At 50.0% G+C, this 14,448-nt stretch overlaps 2 protein-coding genes across 5 annotated transcripts; one reads left to right on the top strand and one right to left on the bottom strand.

Annotated features, from left to right (window-relative positions):
• The first annotated feature begins 907 nt into the window (after nt 1-907).
• POLR2H (RNA polymerase II, I and III subunit H) lies at nt 908-5,270 on the top strand. 4 transcript variants are annotated; one of them, XM_003412894.4, is made up of 5 exons: nt 926-1,526; nt 2,835-2,918; nt 3,001-3,094; nt 3,631-3,714; nt 4,858-5,270. In XM_003412894.4, exons 1-5 carry the CDS (start codon nt 1,454-1,456, stop codon nt 4,973-4,975), a joined length of 453 nt encoding a protein of 150 aa, XP_003412942.1. In that variant the 5' UTR covers nt 926-1,453; the 3' UTR covers nt 4,976-5,270. The 4 variants fall into 4 exon arrangements, with proteins under 4 accessions (XP_010591122.1, XP_023407302.1, XP_003412942.1 ...); XM_064278922.1 differs by lacking the exon at nt 926-1,526 and adding an exon at nt 1,538-1,973; XM_010592820.3 differs by lacking the exon at nt 3,631-3,714 and having other exon boundaries at nt 908-1,526.
• Nucleotides 5,271-8,938: 3,668 nt separating this feature from the next.
• On the bottom strand, nt 8,939-13,029 carry THPO (thrombopoietin). Its single transcript, XM_064285420.1, has 5 exons — nt 12,919-13,029; nt 12,531-12,617; nt 9,754-9,921; nt 9,439-9,519; nt 8,939-9,322 (listed from the first exon to the last, which is right to left on the bottom strand). Exons 1-5 carry the CDS (start codon nt 13,027-13,029, stop codon nt 8,939-8,941), a joined length of 831 nt encoding a protein of 276 aa, XP_064141490.1.
• Between the last annotated feature and the right edge of the window lie 1,419 nt (nt 13,030-14,448).

Raw genomic sequence — 14,448 nt, 5'->3', positions numbered from 1 at the left:
GGTAGGGGCAAGCGGCTGAGACGGGCCGGGAGCGGCCTCTCTGCGCCGCCGGGGGTGAGAGCAAAGCTGCGGGGACTCGGAGAGGAATTCTGGGCCCAGAAGGGGCGGGGGCAGGAGGATGCTAGTTGCTGAGACCCTCGGTCTCTTTTTCCCTTCCTCCGGGCTTCCCCAGGGAGGTGCACCTGGAGGAACCTGGCCTGGGGTTGTGCGGGGGTGGAGGTGGGGAGGGGAGAGGCGAGGCCCGAGGGAAGGGAGGTCTGGGCGCCTGAGAGGCCACTCCTGGGAGGCGGGCGTGTAGGGGCAGAGGTTGCTTCTCCTTGGCAGGGCCCAAGGAGAAATCCGAGTTGCTGCTGATGTCTCGCTGCCACGGGGGAACGGCTTGCTGGGGCTCTGCGTTCCCTATCAGAGTTCGGGGAAGGATAGGGCAGAGGGTGGGGTGAGCACAGACTGGATGGGCAGCGTCAGGGGTAGGGTAGCTAGAGCGGAGACGGCAGTGCCCAGGAAACGGGCAGAGATAGTGTGCGTGTGTGTGTGGTGAAGGGGCACGTGGAGGCAGAGGCGGTTCGCGGGGGGAGGGGGCACTGCCCAGGAAACTGGAAGAGCTGGTATCTGAAGGGGTGGCCAGTGCCAGAATGAGTGTCCAGAGGGACAGGGCAGTGGTGGAGGAATGGGCAGTACCAGGCTGCGGGGGCTAGTGCCAGGCTGAGGCGGGGTGTAGGGAAGGGAGCAGGGCCCAGGGAACAAGGGCCGTGGGGGGCGGACGCTGTGCCAGAGGAGAGGGCACGGCGGGCTTTCCTCTTCCCCATAGTGACATCTTGGCAAATTCCCAAAATGGACGGATCCGGCTCGGGCGACATCCAGCAGGGCCAAGCCGGCCTGGGGCGGGGGGGCCTCAGGGCCAGCTGGAGTGGCTGGGCACTGCGCCCTGCCCCGCTCCTACGCTGAGGCCGGGACTCTGCTCTGCCCGTCCCAGCCCGGACTGTGTCCTCGGCGGGCACGCGGACCGAAAGGGTAGGGCTAGGGCCGGGCTTCTCTGGGCCAAGGATCAAGGTCCTAGCCTGGGATAGGCCCCACGCATTACATTCTTGAGGACCCCGCCTCTGAAGAGGGCGCACTGGAGCCCCTGAGCGCGAGAATCCGTGCCACTTCGACCGGAGGCGGGATCTATTGCGTTCCCGCCCAGGGGCGGAATCACCTGGACCCGAGACCCGCCCTCAGTACAGAAGCGTCTCGGCGGCAATCACTCGGGGCGGAAGTTAACATACCCCGAGAGGGAGGCGGCGGAAGTGGGGCCGGTACTGCAAGCCCTTGCGCGTGCGCTGTCCCGCTACCTCCCGGCCGCTCTCTGGGCGCTCTCCCTTTGCCCTGGCTTCTAACCCACGCGAGGGGTTGTGTGTATTCCCCCCCCGCCGTCTCGGTCGCGCGCTCAGCACCCTTCAGCGCCCCCCTCACTATGGCGGGCATCCTGTTTGAAGATATTTTCGATGTGAAAGACATTGACCCAGAGGGGAAGAAATTTGACCGAGGTACGTAAGGTCTGTAGGGGCGGTTTGGGGGAAAGGGGTCACGCCTCCGGGCCCCACGTCGTCCAGCTTACGTGGCCTGCCCCTACCTGCAGGCCCTGATGTTGGGACCTCCTTCAGGAAACGTTTATAGACGAGAAGACTGAGACTTGGAGCTTTCCCTGTTTCACACATGCTGTGCCCAGTGGCTGGGTGGCTTTTTGTCCTGGTCCTGGCAAACTCCGGGGCGTCTTTCGTAATAACAGTCGCCACCTACTCCGTAAGACACGACTGTGCACCCTACACACCCCTTGTCTTAATTGCTCCTCTCAACAGTCCCCATGAGGTGTGGGATGCCTTCCCCGTTTTGCTCTGAGAGGTTCAGTAGCCCGCCCAAGGCTGAACAGCGAATGATCTGACGTCAGAGCCTGTAATTTTGTATTGCCTTTGGAGATCCTGGAGGTCCAGTGGGTAAGAGCTACAGCTGTTAACCAAAAGGTCGGCAGTTGGAATCCACCGTATACACTCCTTGGAAACCCTTTGGAGCAGTTCTACTCGGTCCTATAGGGTCGCTATGAGTTGGAATGGACTCAAGGGCAAAGCTTTTTTTTTTTTTTTAACTCTTTAAGAAGCAGTCTGTGAGTTAGGATTAACTCACGTTAATTCTTTATTCTGTCATTGATCAATAATCGTTTCTCCCCCATGTCCCTTCCTTTGCCTGGAGACTGAGATGTGCTTTCAGGCAGATACTGGTTCTTAAACATCCTGATAAGCCCCTCAATGTAAGGCTTAGCACAGAAAGACTAAACTTTTGGGTGGTTGTTTCTTAACCATCTAGGCTAAAACAAACAAGCAAACAAAAAAAACCATTGCCCTGGTGTGGATTCTGACTCATAGTGACCCTGTAGGACAGAGTAGAACTGCCCCATTGAGTTTCCAAGGTGCTGCTGGTGGATTTGAACTGCAGACCTTTAACCTGGATATTATTCCCTACCAGAGTACCTTTCTGGTTTTCTCTCCCCCCCGCCTTTTTTTTTAGTAATACTTTATTTTATATTTGATGATGGTTTACACAGTTTACTACATTCCCATTTGACAATTTCTATATAAATTGTTCCGTGATGTTAGTCATGTTTGGGCATTCTGTTCCCTTGAAACAGTTTTCCTTTTTGCATATGTAGTTCTGATTGAGTTTGCCCTTATATGAGCGTAGGTGAGAGACTGGTAGATGCAGGCTGGTTAGATTGAGTGTTCTGTTACGTGTAATCCCCAAAGCGAGGTCTGCCCTGGACCTGGCAGTTCCCTTTGCCACTCTTTCTCTCTTCCTGCCAGTGTCTCGACTGCATTGTGAGAGTGAATCATTCAAGATGGATCTCATCTTAGACGTGAACATTCAGATTTACCCCGTCGACTTGGGTACGTGCCGAACACAGACCATAGCAAGGGGCTTTTTGCCATTTCACTTGTCTTCACCTTCAGATGTTGCCATTATTTTCAGGTGACAAGTTCCGGTTGGTCATAGCCAGTACCTTGTATGAAGACGGTACACTGGATGATGGTGAATACAACCCCACAGATGACCGGCCTTCCAGGTGAGAGTGGAGGAGAGAATGCTTGAAATATACGTGGAAGACTTAAGTAGAGAAGTGGTATAGAAAGATTCTTATTTAATTATTGGAATAAGTGATTATTAACAGAATCTGAGTAATAAGGAATGTGCTACACTTAATTAATTCAGACAACTGGGCATTTGTCGACAGGCATGATTACAAGCTTCTGAGTTGCAGTTCTTTGAAGGCCCAGGGACTAACCACTGAGTGACCTAGGTTATGTGGACCTTGTGTCTTGGAAGGGAGCTTGGTGTGTGGCAAGGCTTTGGAGCGCCACTGAGTTCAAATTTCAGCTCCACCTCTAATTTGCTGAGTAACCTCCTTGAGCCTGAGTTTTCTCATCAGTAAAATAGAGATGGTCAGGTCCAGGTCGTAATGTTGCCAAGGACTAGACGGCATCGTAGTTGTAAAGGGCCTGTTTTTAAAATACTGGCACTTACTTACCAGTTGCCATTTTTAAAGGGCCTTTTGTTGTTCATTACTGTCCATTAAGAATAACTGCCACTGTTATTCCACAGGGCTGACCAATTTGAGTATGTAATGTATGGGAAGGTGTATAGGATTGAGGGCGATGAAACTTCTACGGAAGCAGCAACACGCCTGTAAGTTCTGTGGTCTCGTGAGAATCCTTTTTCCCCCCTCCCTGTTCTGAGAAGTGGGGCCGTGCTCATGCTTCCTATGTTGGGCCCCTCTTCCCAAGCACTTCAGACTTAGGTGAGACCTAGGAAAAAACTTTCTTAGGAACAGTTTTCAGGAGAAATACAGGCTGCTGGTCACTTTGCTCTTTGTCAGGACCTGGGGGCCAGTGGTCTGAATGAGAGAGAAGTTGGTGATCTAGGCGGGCAAAGATACAAAAGAGAGTTGCTTCCTTAGTAGCTAGAAGTGGCGTCAAGTGACTAAGCTGCTGTCTCTGTGTGTGTGTGTCTGTGTGTGTGTGTTTTGCTACTATGCAACCCAATCCCTAGTTCTTCGGTTTCCCTGCCCAACTATTTTTTTCTTTCCTTTAAAATCTTATTAAAACAATATGTGCCCATTGAAAGACATTCAAAAAGCACAGAAAAGTAATGTGAAGAAGGGAAAAAGTCACCTATAATTCTATACCCAGAGGGAACCTTATACATAAACATTTTTGAATATTCTACTTGTTTTTTCTGTGTGTTTTTTTTTTTCCCTTGGAGATCATGTTGTTTATGTCATTGTTTTTTGCTTCTTTTGCTTAATGTTATGTAAAACACATTTCCTCATCTCAATTTAGAACCGTTCCTAAACATTCCGGCAAATGGATATATCTTTTTTAAAAAAGCTGTCTTTTTTTTTTTCTTTTAAATTTATTTTGTTGTTGTTGTTGATGAGAATGTACACAGCAGAGTATTCACCAACTCAGTGATGTTGGTTACATTCTTTCAGTTGTGCAGCCATTCTCACCCTTTACTGAGTTGTTCCTCCCCCATTAACATAAACTCACTGCCCCCTAAGGTTCCTATTTCATCTTCTGAGTTGCTATTGTTAGTTTGATCCTGAGTGGATATATCTTATTTCATTTGACCATTTTCCTAATTTCAGGCGTGTAGATGTTTCCCACCATTGCTAACATAAAGAGCACTGTCTTGCATGTATCTGTGCATTGATCGTTGTTTGAACTTTGGTTGCTAACAACAAAACTAAAGGAGGGTGACTCCTCTTAGGCTGGGATGGAGAGCTACTCTAGAGCCTGGACTCACGGGCCTGGGGACCTTCTATTTCAGCTCTGCCTACGTGTCCTACGGGGGCCTGCTCATGAGGCTGCAGGGGGATGCTAACAACCTACATGGATTTGAGGTGGATTCCAGAGTTTACCTGCTGATGAAGAAATTGGCCTTCTGAACCATCTGGGATGCCAGCCTTGCTGTTTAGCCACTCAAGTCACGGACATCCTGTCCCAGACTCCTGTCTGACTTGTCCCATTGAGGGCATCACCATCCAACTTCCCCCAAGCCTGAGTAGCAGTTGCTGTCATTCACCTGTTATGGAGGGACTGGCTCTGCCCACCGCGGTGCACCTTTTGGTGGGCAGAACTCAATGGGAACTGGCTTGCCTTTGGAAGACCTAGTGGGAGAGCTTAAAATGAATTAGAAGTTGTTTTGTGTATATGGTTTTTTAATTAAACTTTAATTTTTCAGATTCTCTTCCTTTTTTAAACAAAAAAACCCTTCTATTTACTTTAAAATCATTTTTTTCCACTTGAGTATGGTATATTATGTTTCTGGCCTATAGCCTGATGATCATGTGTCAACATAGGCTCTATCCAAGCCTTTTGGTGTCTCACTTCAGGGTTATCTCAGTCTCCTGGTTGACTAGTCCCAGCATTTATCCTCCAATGTGGCTTTCTCTCAGGGAGAGAGAATGTCGTTGTGCTTTTGGCTCCTGAGGGCATCCCAGGCCTAGAAGATACCACCCATTTGGCATCAAATTTTGAATTGGTGAGGAGCCCTGCTTGTGTCCTTCCAACACTTAGTCTCTAAGGAAGTCAGCTCGTGTTAACTTGAATGAGTCATTCGCATAGCCTGGAAGTGTTCGTGATTTTGATGGAATCTTTGGGTGGAGGCTTTTAGACACAGGCATGGAGTACGACTGTCTAAGACAGTAGGAGAGGACTTGATTATGAAGCAGGTGGAGGAGCCATCTGCTTGACATTCTGGTGGTGGCATGGGTTGGAGGGTAAGTGATGGTGGTTCTTAGCAGTGACACTGAACAGGGGGCTGCTGCACAGACCAGTGAAGTGGACAGGGCAGCAATACCAATGACACTGGCAGTGCAGTGCCAGTGCCCGGGACAATGCAGCTACCTGCCTGCAGTCCCTGGCTGGCCTGTAAGTGGGGGAAGGGACTCCAGCAGAGGATCTGGCTCTACAGGCTGGAGTTAGTGGTCTTTGAGAAAGTATAGGAGACTGTTTTTCCCTAGGAAATCCGGGGTAACAATCCAGAAAGATTCTCTCGGGGTATGTATTAAAACAATTGTCGCTTTTGATCTCCTGGTTTTGCCACGGGAGCTGGCGCCCTGCTGGGATGCCTAGGGTATTTCCTTCCCCGTCGTTTTCAGGTCTTTCCATGAGGTGTTAGAAATAGTGTTTAGGGAAATGGGTTGAAAATGACCTCTGCAGGGAGCAGAAAAGGTGTTTCTTTTGCCTCACTGGAGGGGGAAGGAGGAGGGCCTGAAGGTAAGGGGGGTGCAGTGGGGGCGGGTGAATTTCTGTGGGAATCCTAGAATCTCTGTGGAGTCAGGTTTTTGGGGGGTTGGAGAAGGATGGGTTTAGGTTAGATGGAGAGAACTCAATTACTGGTAGTAGCTTGTGAGCCATCATAGCAGGCTGTCCTGGTGCCCTGGGGTAGCAGAAGCCAGAGAATTGGCATAAAGTTGAATGGGGTTAGGAGTGTTCTGGTTGTAAAAGCTTTTTGCCTTTTGTGTCAAAGGGTAGAAGGGATAGAATTAGCCAGTCAGGGGTTAGAGTCTCAGTAGTGGCAGATTAGTCACACTGGAGGAGCCCGCCAGTGCTTTGCATTTGCCCGGGACCAACCGGAGTTAAGTCCGACGCCTGAAACTTCCTGGCTATGTCCTGGCAGTTTTACCCACCTTGCCTCTCGCCCGCCTGTGCCAGGAACACGGAACTCTCTGCCTCTGCTTCCTGTGGCTTACCTTGTCCCGAGTGTTGGCACTCTCGTGTGTCGTAAAGTGTTTTGGTTTGATCATTAAATGTACATTACAATTTCCACTCCCCAGTCCCTCAGCTGCCTTCTGGAACTCCTAGTGTGGATGAACTAATTCTCTCCTGCGCCGAAACCACCACTAGCCGGGATTTGGACGGCATCAGGACCGTGTGCATCTGTTGTCCCCTTCCCCGTGGTAACTGCTCTGTCTGTGAAGGCAGACGCAGATACCTGGCCATGTCTAAATTGGTCATCCCCACCAAGAGCTTTGGTTTTTTACCCAGAACTCTTTAACTCTTGATGTATTTACTCCCTAAGGGTGGAAACTGTGGTGGCATAGTGGTTAAGTGCTATCACTGTTAACCAAAAAAGGTTGGCAGTTCAGATCCACCAGGCACTCCTTGGAAACTCTGTGGGGCAATTGTCACTATGAGTCGGCATCGACTCGACGACAGTGGGTTTGGTTTTTTTGGGGGTAAGGGCTGGAAATCTTTCACAAGTGAGTAGAATCGCCAAATGACATATAGGACAGTGCATTAGAGCAGAGAGAGTACGGACTGCACAGTGACCTAGATGGGCTGTGTAACCATTGGAAACTCACCTGGCTTCTCTGAGCCTCAGTTTCCTCGTGTGAAACAGAAACAGTACCTACCTTATGGAGTTGTTGTGAGCATTAAGGAAGGCAACATACATCAGGTTCACAGCATGCCGGCTTCCGTTGTACTGGTTTGGAATGCCGCAGGTGATCCTTTGGCATCACTGTGATGGCTTTGGGTAATTGTGGCAAGAACTCTGGGCTCTTGGCTCCGCTACCTACATGCTAACCTCTTTATCTCCTTTCCTTTGGTGGGGGGGTGGAGCGGAGAGGAAAAAGCCCCACTAGTCTTTCTTCAGGAGCCTCTAGGTGGCAGGTTGATCTTTGCCACAAAGTTTGTGTTTTGTGCTGCATAAACCTGCTCTTCCTGAGCACTAAGACAGCTTCAGCATTTATTTGCAAAGCCCCATAGCCTGCCTTGGTTTCTTTATAGAGATGCCCCAGCATAGCTTGTGGTGGTCACATAGGACCACTGTGTAGATACCATGAGCTGCTGGGAGTTGGAAAATGAGCCTTCAACTTGTACTTGTCCCTCCTGCTGAGAGCGGGAGGAGCCCGACTCCTGCCACTTCCTGCACTTCCCCTGGGCCTCCACAGGAGGGAGGCAGGAACCCGTGCCTGGAGAAGCTGCCCGCTGAGCTGCCTGGCTTCAGCTGTTTGCTCAGCTGTCACATCCGGGTCCTGTCTTGACTGAGCTGTCTGCAGGGCCTTACCTGGGGTGTGAAGGCCTTACCTGGGATGTGAAGCGCTGCCCGGAGCCTCCCTGTTAGCTTTTGTGGTGGGGGGCCGGTCTGTGTCCCTCTCCAGAAGGACAACTGTCTCTGCTTTTCAGGTAGTTTTTGAATACCCTCATTTACTTTCTATCCATACAGACTTAGTTTTGTCTATAGTGTAGGGACAGTCTGAGAGACAACCTCTCATTTATTCCCTGAGAGCAAGGATCAGAGCCTCCCTGGAGTGATAGTAAAGAGGTTGAGGGCATCGGAGGGCCTAAAGCTTGAAGCAAAGGGAAGACCCTCTGTCTGTTTTCTGACGTAAGTGTTAGTCTCTGCCCCTGTTCAGAGACCAAGCTAGTCTGGGCCTTTGAAGGCTTATATGAAAAAGAGCATATTGATGGATTCCAATTGCTGACCTTTTGGTTAACAGCCGAGCGCTTAACTACCGCACCACCAGGGCTCCATATAGAGATGTAAATATGTAAAGAGAGTAGACCAAAGGTAATTAGCTGCTCTGATGAATATTATTGATAGCTTAAAAAAATAGCTTCTGAAGTTTTATAATATGCAGTGAAAAACGTCCCTTTTTCTGTCCTGTGTATCTGTCTTTATCGAGGCTTTGGGTTTCAGGTGGAAGCAGGAAGTCTGGTAGAAGCATATTTGTCTGCCAGGGCCTCTCATCCTGGTAAGGGAATTCTGCATGAGGGACAACACCCTTGGTGTTGGTAGTGCCCCGGTACTTTACCTTTCCTGAGACAGATTTTGGGAGGAAGAGGGGGCTTGAGATTACAGGACTGTGGGTAGGATTGGGCTTGGGCAGGTCGCAGAGGGGTCAGGAAGCTAGGGATGGAGCTGGACCATGGGGGTGGGGGAGGTGGGTGGGGGAGAGAAGAGGGTGTACTGTCCAGTAGGAGGATGGGCTGGGAAAGGAGAATATCCAGGCCAGAGGTTGGGTGGCAAAGAGCCTGTGTCTGAAGTTCCTGGGGGGATGTCTGCGGCTCCTAGGGCCCTGGGTGAGGGCCCAGGGAAAAGTCCACGAGTTCCATTCAAGGGTCCATGCGTCCTGTTCAGGTATCCAGGGATTTGGTCCAGGGACTTGGAGGTTTGGTTCATCTGACCAGGAATCTTGGCTCTGAATCCCTGCAGTCTGTTGAGAAGTCCAGAGCCAGTAGTTCTGGCTGAGGCACTGGGATTTCTCTCCAGCAATCCAGAAGTCCTGTTTGGGAGCTTGTTCACTATGAGGGACAGAGAGGCACTGCTTGGGACAGCTGTGGCGGGCAGGGCCCGCCTGGCACAGAGGGTGGGCCCTACCACAAGCAACAGGAAACGCACCTTTCCTCGGAGCAGCTGTTGGAAACTCAGGAAAATGGCATTGGGATCCTTGTGAGCTGTGGTCCTGCCCTGTGGAGGAAGCTGAGGGCAGAGAGTGGGCCTGAGGCCAGAGACTCTGGCTAGGTACGGCCACCTCCCTTGCCTCTGTGGGCATGATAGGGGACCGGCACACAGGCTTTATGGCTGGAGTGAGTATCTTGGTGGGTCAACTCTTCTGCCCTCAAAATCCCCAGAATCCCCTCTTTCCCCTCATGTCTTGTAGGCTGACTGGGTCAGAGAAGAGCAGCCCTATAGACCCCTTGACTGGGGGCTTACCTGGGTTCCCAGGAGGCCCTGCAGGGCCCCGAGGAGGAGGCGGACCTGTCCAGAGAGCTGCTCCAGTAGGGATGAGAGGCAGGTGGGGCCCACTTGTCTGCGTGCTGCCATCACCCCCTCCAGCAGGAGAGTCACGGCTCCCAGAACGTCCTGTGCCTTGTTCTGCTCCTGGGAGAGAGAGGGAAGGGAGAAGGGACTGCTCTTCAAAGGGCACACTAACAGCGGGTGGGGAGCCTGTGGGAGCAGCCAGCGGGATGAATCATAGGAGCTGAAAATTGGACAGGACCAGGGTCCCACCCAGTGCAGGAATGCCTTCACAGTCTCCGGACAGTTGGTCATCAGCCTTTGCCTGAATAACTCCAGTGTCCAGTAACCCAGCCTGGTCTTGTGCTTACTTTTAGGAAAGGTTTTTTTTTTTCCTTTTCCCTTTTCCCCTTATAATATGCTGAAACCTGTCATACTATAACGTTAACCTCTTGGTCCTGGGACTGCAAATCTACTTTTTCTGTGGCAAAACCTTAGGGTCATACGATTTTTTCACAAGGAACCTTGAGAAACTCCAGTGTAACTTAGTATACAGATAAGAGTCTATCATAAAGATCATAAAGATGAAGGGGAAGGACAGAGCTGGAATTACCTTCAGGGACCCATAGGAACTGCCTCTTCTAACCCAGTCACCCTAGGAAACCTAAGGGAATGGAGGGGGAGTCCAGGGGTTTGGAGGATAGAAGGAGTCTCAAGGTTGTGCAAAGGGTTAATGTGCTTGGCTGCTGACTGAAAGATTGGAGGTTCAAGTCCACCCAGAGGTACCTCAGAAGAAAGGCCTGGCGATCTGCTCCCAAAAAATCAGCTGTTGAGAACCTCATGGAGCACACTTCTGCTCTGGCACATATGGGGTTGCCATGACTCAGAATCCAATCAATGGCAACCGGTCACTGACTGAGGGTAGAAAAGTTGGCCTACCCAGGAGTGCTTCCTTCCTGAGCCCCAGCCACTTCTCGTGGTACCACAAAAACCCAAAACCAACCCAGTTGCTGTGGAATTGATGCTGACTTCCGCTGACCCGTGTGTTGCAGAGTAGAACTTGTGCTCCATAGGGTTTTCAAGATTGTGACGTTTCTGAAGGAGATTGCCAGGCATTTCTTATCAGGTGCCTCTGGGTGTGTTCAGATCACCAACCTTTTGGTTAGTGCTGAAGTGATTAACCATTTGCATCACTGGGAAGACAAATTTGTTGTACAGGGTCTCTGCTGTACCACAAGACTACCACTTTCTTCCAAGCTAATCAGGTGTTTTTTTTTTTTTTTTTCCACTATTTTTTCCTTCTAATTTTGGTGAAAATATACACAGCAGAACATATACCCATTCATCAGTTTCTGCATGTACAATTTAATGAACATGGGTTGTATTCTTCACTTTGTGTCGCCATTCTCACTGTCTCTGCCCATATTATTTCACCACCATTGCCTTAGACTCACTCCCCCCTAAATTTCTCATCTATGCATCAGAGTTACTGTTGACAATTAGATCTCATACAAACAATCCTTTAAAGAGTGCAATGCTCATGGCAAACATTGTTTACTAATTTAGCTAAACAGTTGTTTAGTTTAAAGATGACTTCAGGGGATACTTTAGGTTCATGGTCAGAAGAGCTAGAAGGATAGATTCGGGAGTTCCTTCAGTTTCAATAGATCCGGTAAGTCTGGATTCTGGAAGAATCTGAAATTCTGTTCCACATTTGATCCCCTTTTGATCAGGATTCAGCTACTGAGTCCTTGACTGAGTTGTTCAATAATGATAGCTGGGCACCATTCAGCTCTTCTGGTCTCACGGCAAAGGAGGCAGTTAGACCTGCAGTCCAGTTCCTTCAATTCCTGGATTTCCTCCTCCTGCCGCTGCTCCAGGTGGATAGAGACCAAGTGTTGTATCTTAGATGGCTGTTTGTAAGCTTTTAAGACCCTGGGCTGATTTTTTTCTTAACTATTCCTCATGAGACATGTTTTGCAACCTCACTGTTCAGGTTGCCTCCTGGACATATGCCAGCTTAATATGGTCCTTCTAATTAAAAAAAAAAAGTACTCAATCCAGTACTTTTTAAAGTGCAGCCTGATCAGAATAGTTTTGTGGGAATATTTTCACAATCTGGATGTAAGCATCTAAAGCAGCCTAAAGTTGCTAGCTTTTAAAATAGCTGCTTCAATAATATAATATGGCAAGTTTGGGGTCAGCTCACCTCCCCCAGATCTTTTTCATAGGAAGTGCTACAGCTAGAAGTTTATATGAGGGAAGTGGAGTCGTTCGTGGCATGAGCGCTAGAGTAGGACCTTACTCAGTTAACTGACATAGGCAGAATTTTATATGTATCTCTGTTCAATTTCACCTTGTTTTTGACCCAGCTTTTCAGCGATTTGAATCTTGATTCTGCCTTTTTGTTATTTTAGCTATGCTTTCCAGGTTTGTGTCATCTGTGGATGACAGGTCAGTCTTAACTTTTTCATGCCAATTTAAAAAGGTCAAAGGCACAGCAATGAAAGACTTCTGTCCAGCTTTTCATGGTGTTCAGCTTGGAGTCTGTGTAACATGTTGGGCCCACAAGCCCAAGATGATTCTCGTTCACAGGATATCATCAGAGGAGAATGTGGGTCGGGTTAGTGTGGCCAAGCTGAAGGGGAGATATTTTTAGGGCGCTCAGTAATTTTGAAGAATTCACGGGAAGCAGTAGAAAACTGGTGAAGACAGGGCTTAGGAAAACCAAGGGAAGGAGTGGCCTTTCTTACCGTCTGGGTTTTCCATTCTCCCAAGCTGAAGTCCACCGTGGGCAGCGGGACAGGTGTGGACAAAGGGTTAAAGTCTGGGCACTGGCTCTGTTGAAGAAGATTGGTTGAGCTTATGAAGGAGCTGAAGCAGAGGGAGGTATGGTGGCCCAATGACCGGGACAGGCTTCCATGAGGAAAATGTTCAGACGAGAGCTTTTAAAAGAGGACGCTATCGCAAATCACAAGCCTTGTCAGGGAGTGGTGATCAGTAATGGTGGTCTTACTGAAGACGGTAGGGGAGGAGGGAGGCGTAGCGATTGGATCAGGGAGTCAGGGGGCAGTGATGGGAGTGTAGGTATCGTACCAGTGAAGTGGATAGAGGGGACACTTCTTGGGGGTGGGTTCTCACCAGTCTGCTGTGAAGGACGTGGGAGTCGCGAAGCAGTTTATTTAGGAGTCGGGGGTCACAGGCAGGAGGAGCCGGGCTGGACAGAGTTAGTCTTGCAGTTAGAAGGAGCATGACCACGAGGAGCAATTCTTGCATGAGGAGAGGTGAGGTTGAAAGGCATGGATAAGGAAGAAATCATTGTGAGTGGTGGAATTCCCATTTAGGACCCAGACCTGACATCTGGGGACGCATTACTCCTGGAAGACGGGGCTCCCCTGCTCCCGCCCCTGTGGCGTGTCTGCCTTCTCTTTTGCCCTCTACTGTGTTCTGATCTGGCACTAGACCCCTCAAGCGTGTTCTTACCAGTCAGCTCCATTCTGGCCATGGTGTCTGGCTGGAGTGGCTCCCTGTGTGGGGCCTCTCCCCTGAATCCTTCCTGGTGCCATGGAGGCGGCTTGGGCTCTTGAGCTTCTGGGTAGCGTGGGGTGGGGCACAGGTGGGCCAAAGAAGAGGGTCTGGAAGCTATCCTGAAAGTGACAGGAATAGTGAACTTTTAACCAAATTTCAAGGGAAAGACTGCCTGGCAGGGGAAACAGATGCCAGGAAGGCTTGAGATGCCGACCAGCCTACAACTGCTAAGGCTCTGACTGGTCCCCTGCTTCCTTGTAACTGCACCATATGGTGTCTCCTCTTTGTCAGGGGTTCTCAGTGAATCTGACCTGGGTTTGGCACTCACAAACATCCTCCAAGAGGAGAAGGACACACCCATCCACACATCTTAATTTCCCTCAAATCCTGAGCAACCTTGGTTGTTGGTTGAAGAAAATCTGGGATGAGAGGAAGAATGGAAGTCCTGTGGCACCAGCTCAGAGAAGGGAGTGAAAAACGGGATATAGGGCCAGGAGGAGGAACCCATGAACATGTATAGTGTGTGGAGGGATAGCTTCAGAGTTGGGGAGTGGGCAAAAAGATAACTGGGGCTACTAGAGGTCGGTGAGCAGAAGGTTAGGAGACTTAGATGTGGGAGAAGTTAGCCTTTTGTTCTTTCCCTTTTCACCTCCATACATGAAGTCTCTTAGAGTTCTCCTTTGCACTCTAAGTTCTGAAATACCTGGATGTGCAAGGCGTAGAGATGGACTAACAGCCTTGGGACTTCCCTCCTGAGGCAGGTTGCTCAGGAATGAGTGAGGTGATGCCTGCCTTTGGGAGGTGGGGCACTGTGGGTTACCTCCCCTGGATTCCCACCAACATCTCTCTCTCTTAGCCTGCACCTTCTTTCCTGCCCCTCTGCAGACCCCTTCCGGTTCCTTTACAGGACCCCCCACATGGCTTCCTCCTTCTTTCACAAGTTGTGCAAAGAGGCCCGCACCTGATTCAATATTGGGATTTCCTGGAGGTCTGTCAACATGTATGAGTCCTCCCCTCACCCTCTCCTTGTGCCTTGGCTTCCCTCACCCAGCTTCCCCAGCCCCAGGACCCAGAGCCTTGAGCTAACAAGAAATGATCTGGTAAAGAGATTTGGGGCTGTGTCCCTAGGCCCTAAATGTGCCT

This window comes from Loxodonta africana, chromosome 1, assembly GCF_030014295.1.
Source record: "Loxodonta africana isolate mLoxAfr1 chromosome 1, mLoxAfr1.hap2, whole genome shotgun sequence".
NCBI classification, from domain to species: domain Eukaryota; kingdom Metazoa; phylum Chordata; class Mammalia; order Proboscidea; family Elephantidae; genus Loxodonta; species Loxodonta africana.
The sequence above is the reverse complement of the archived record's forward strand: the minus strand, read 5'-3'. Positions and strand labels throughout refer to the sequence as shown.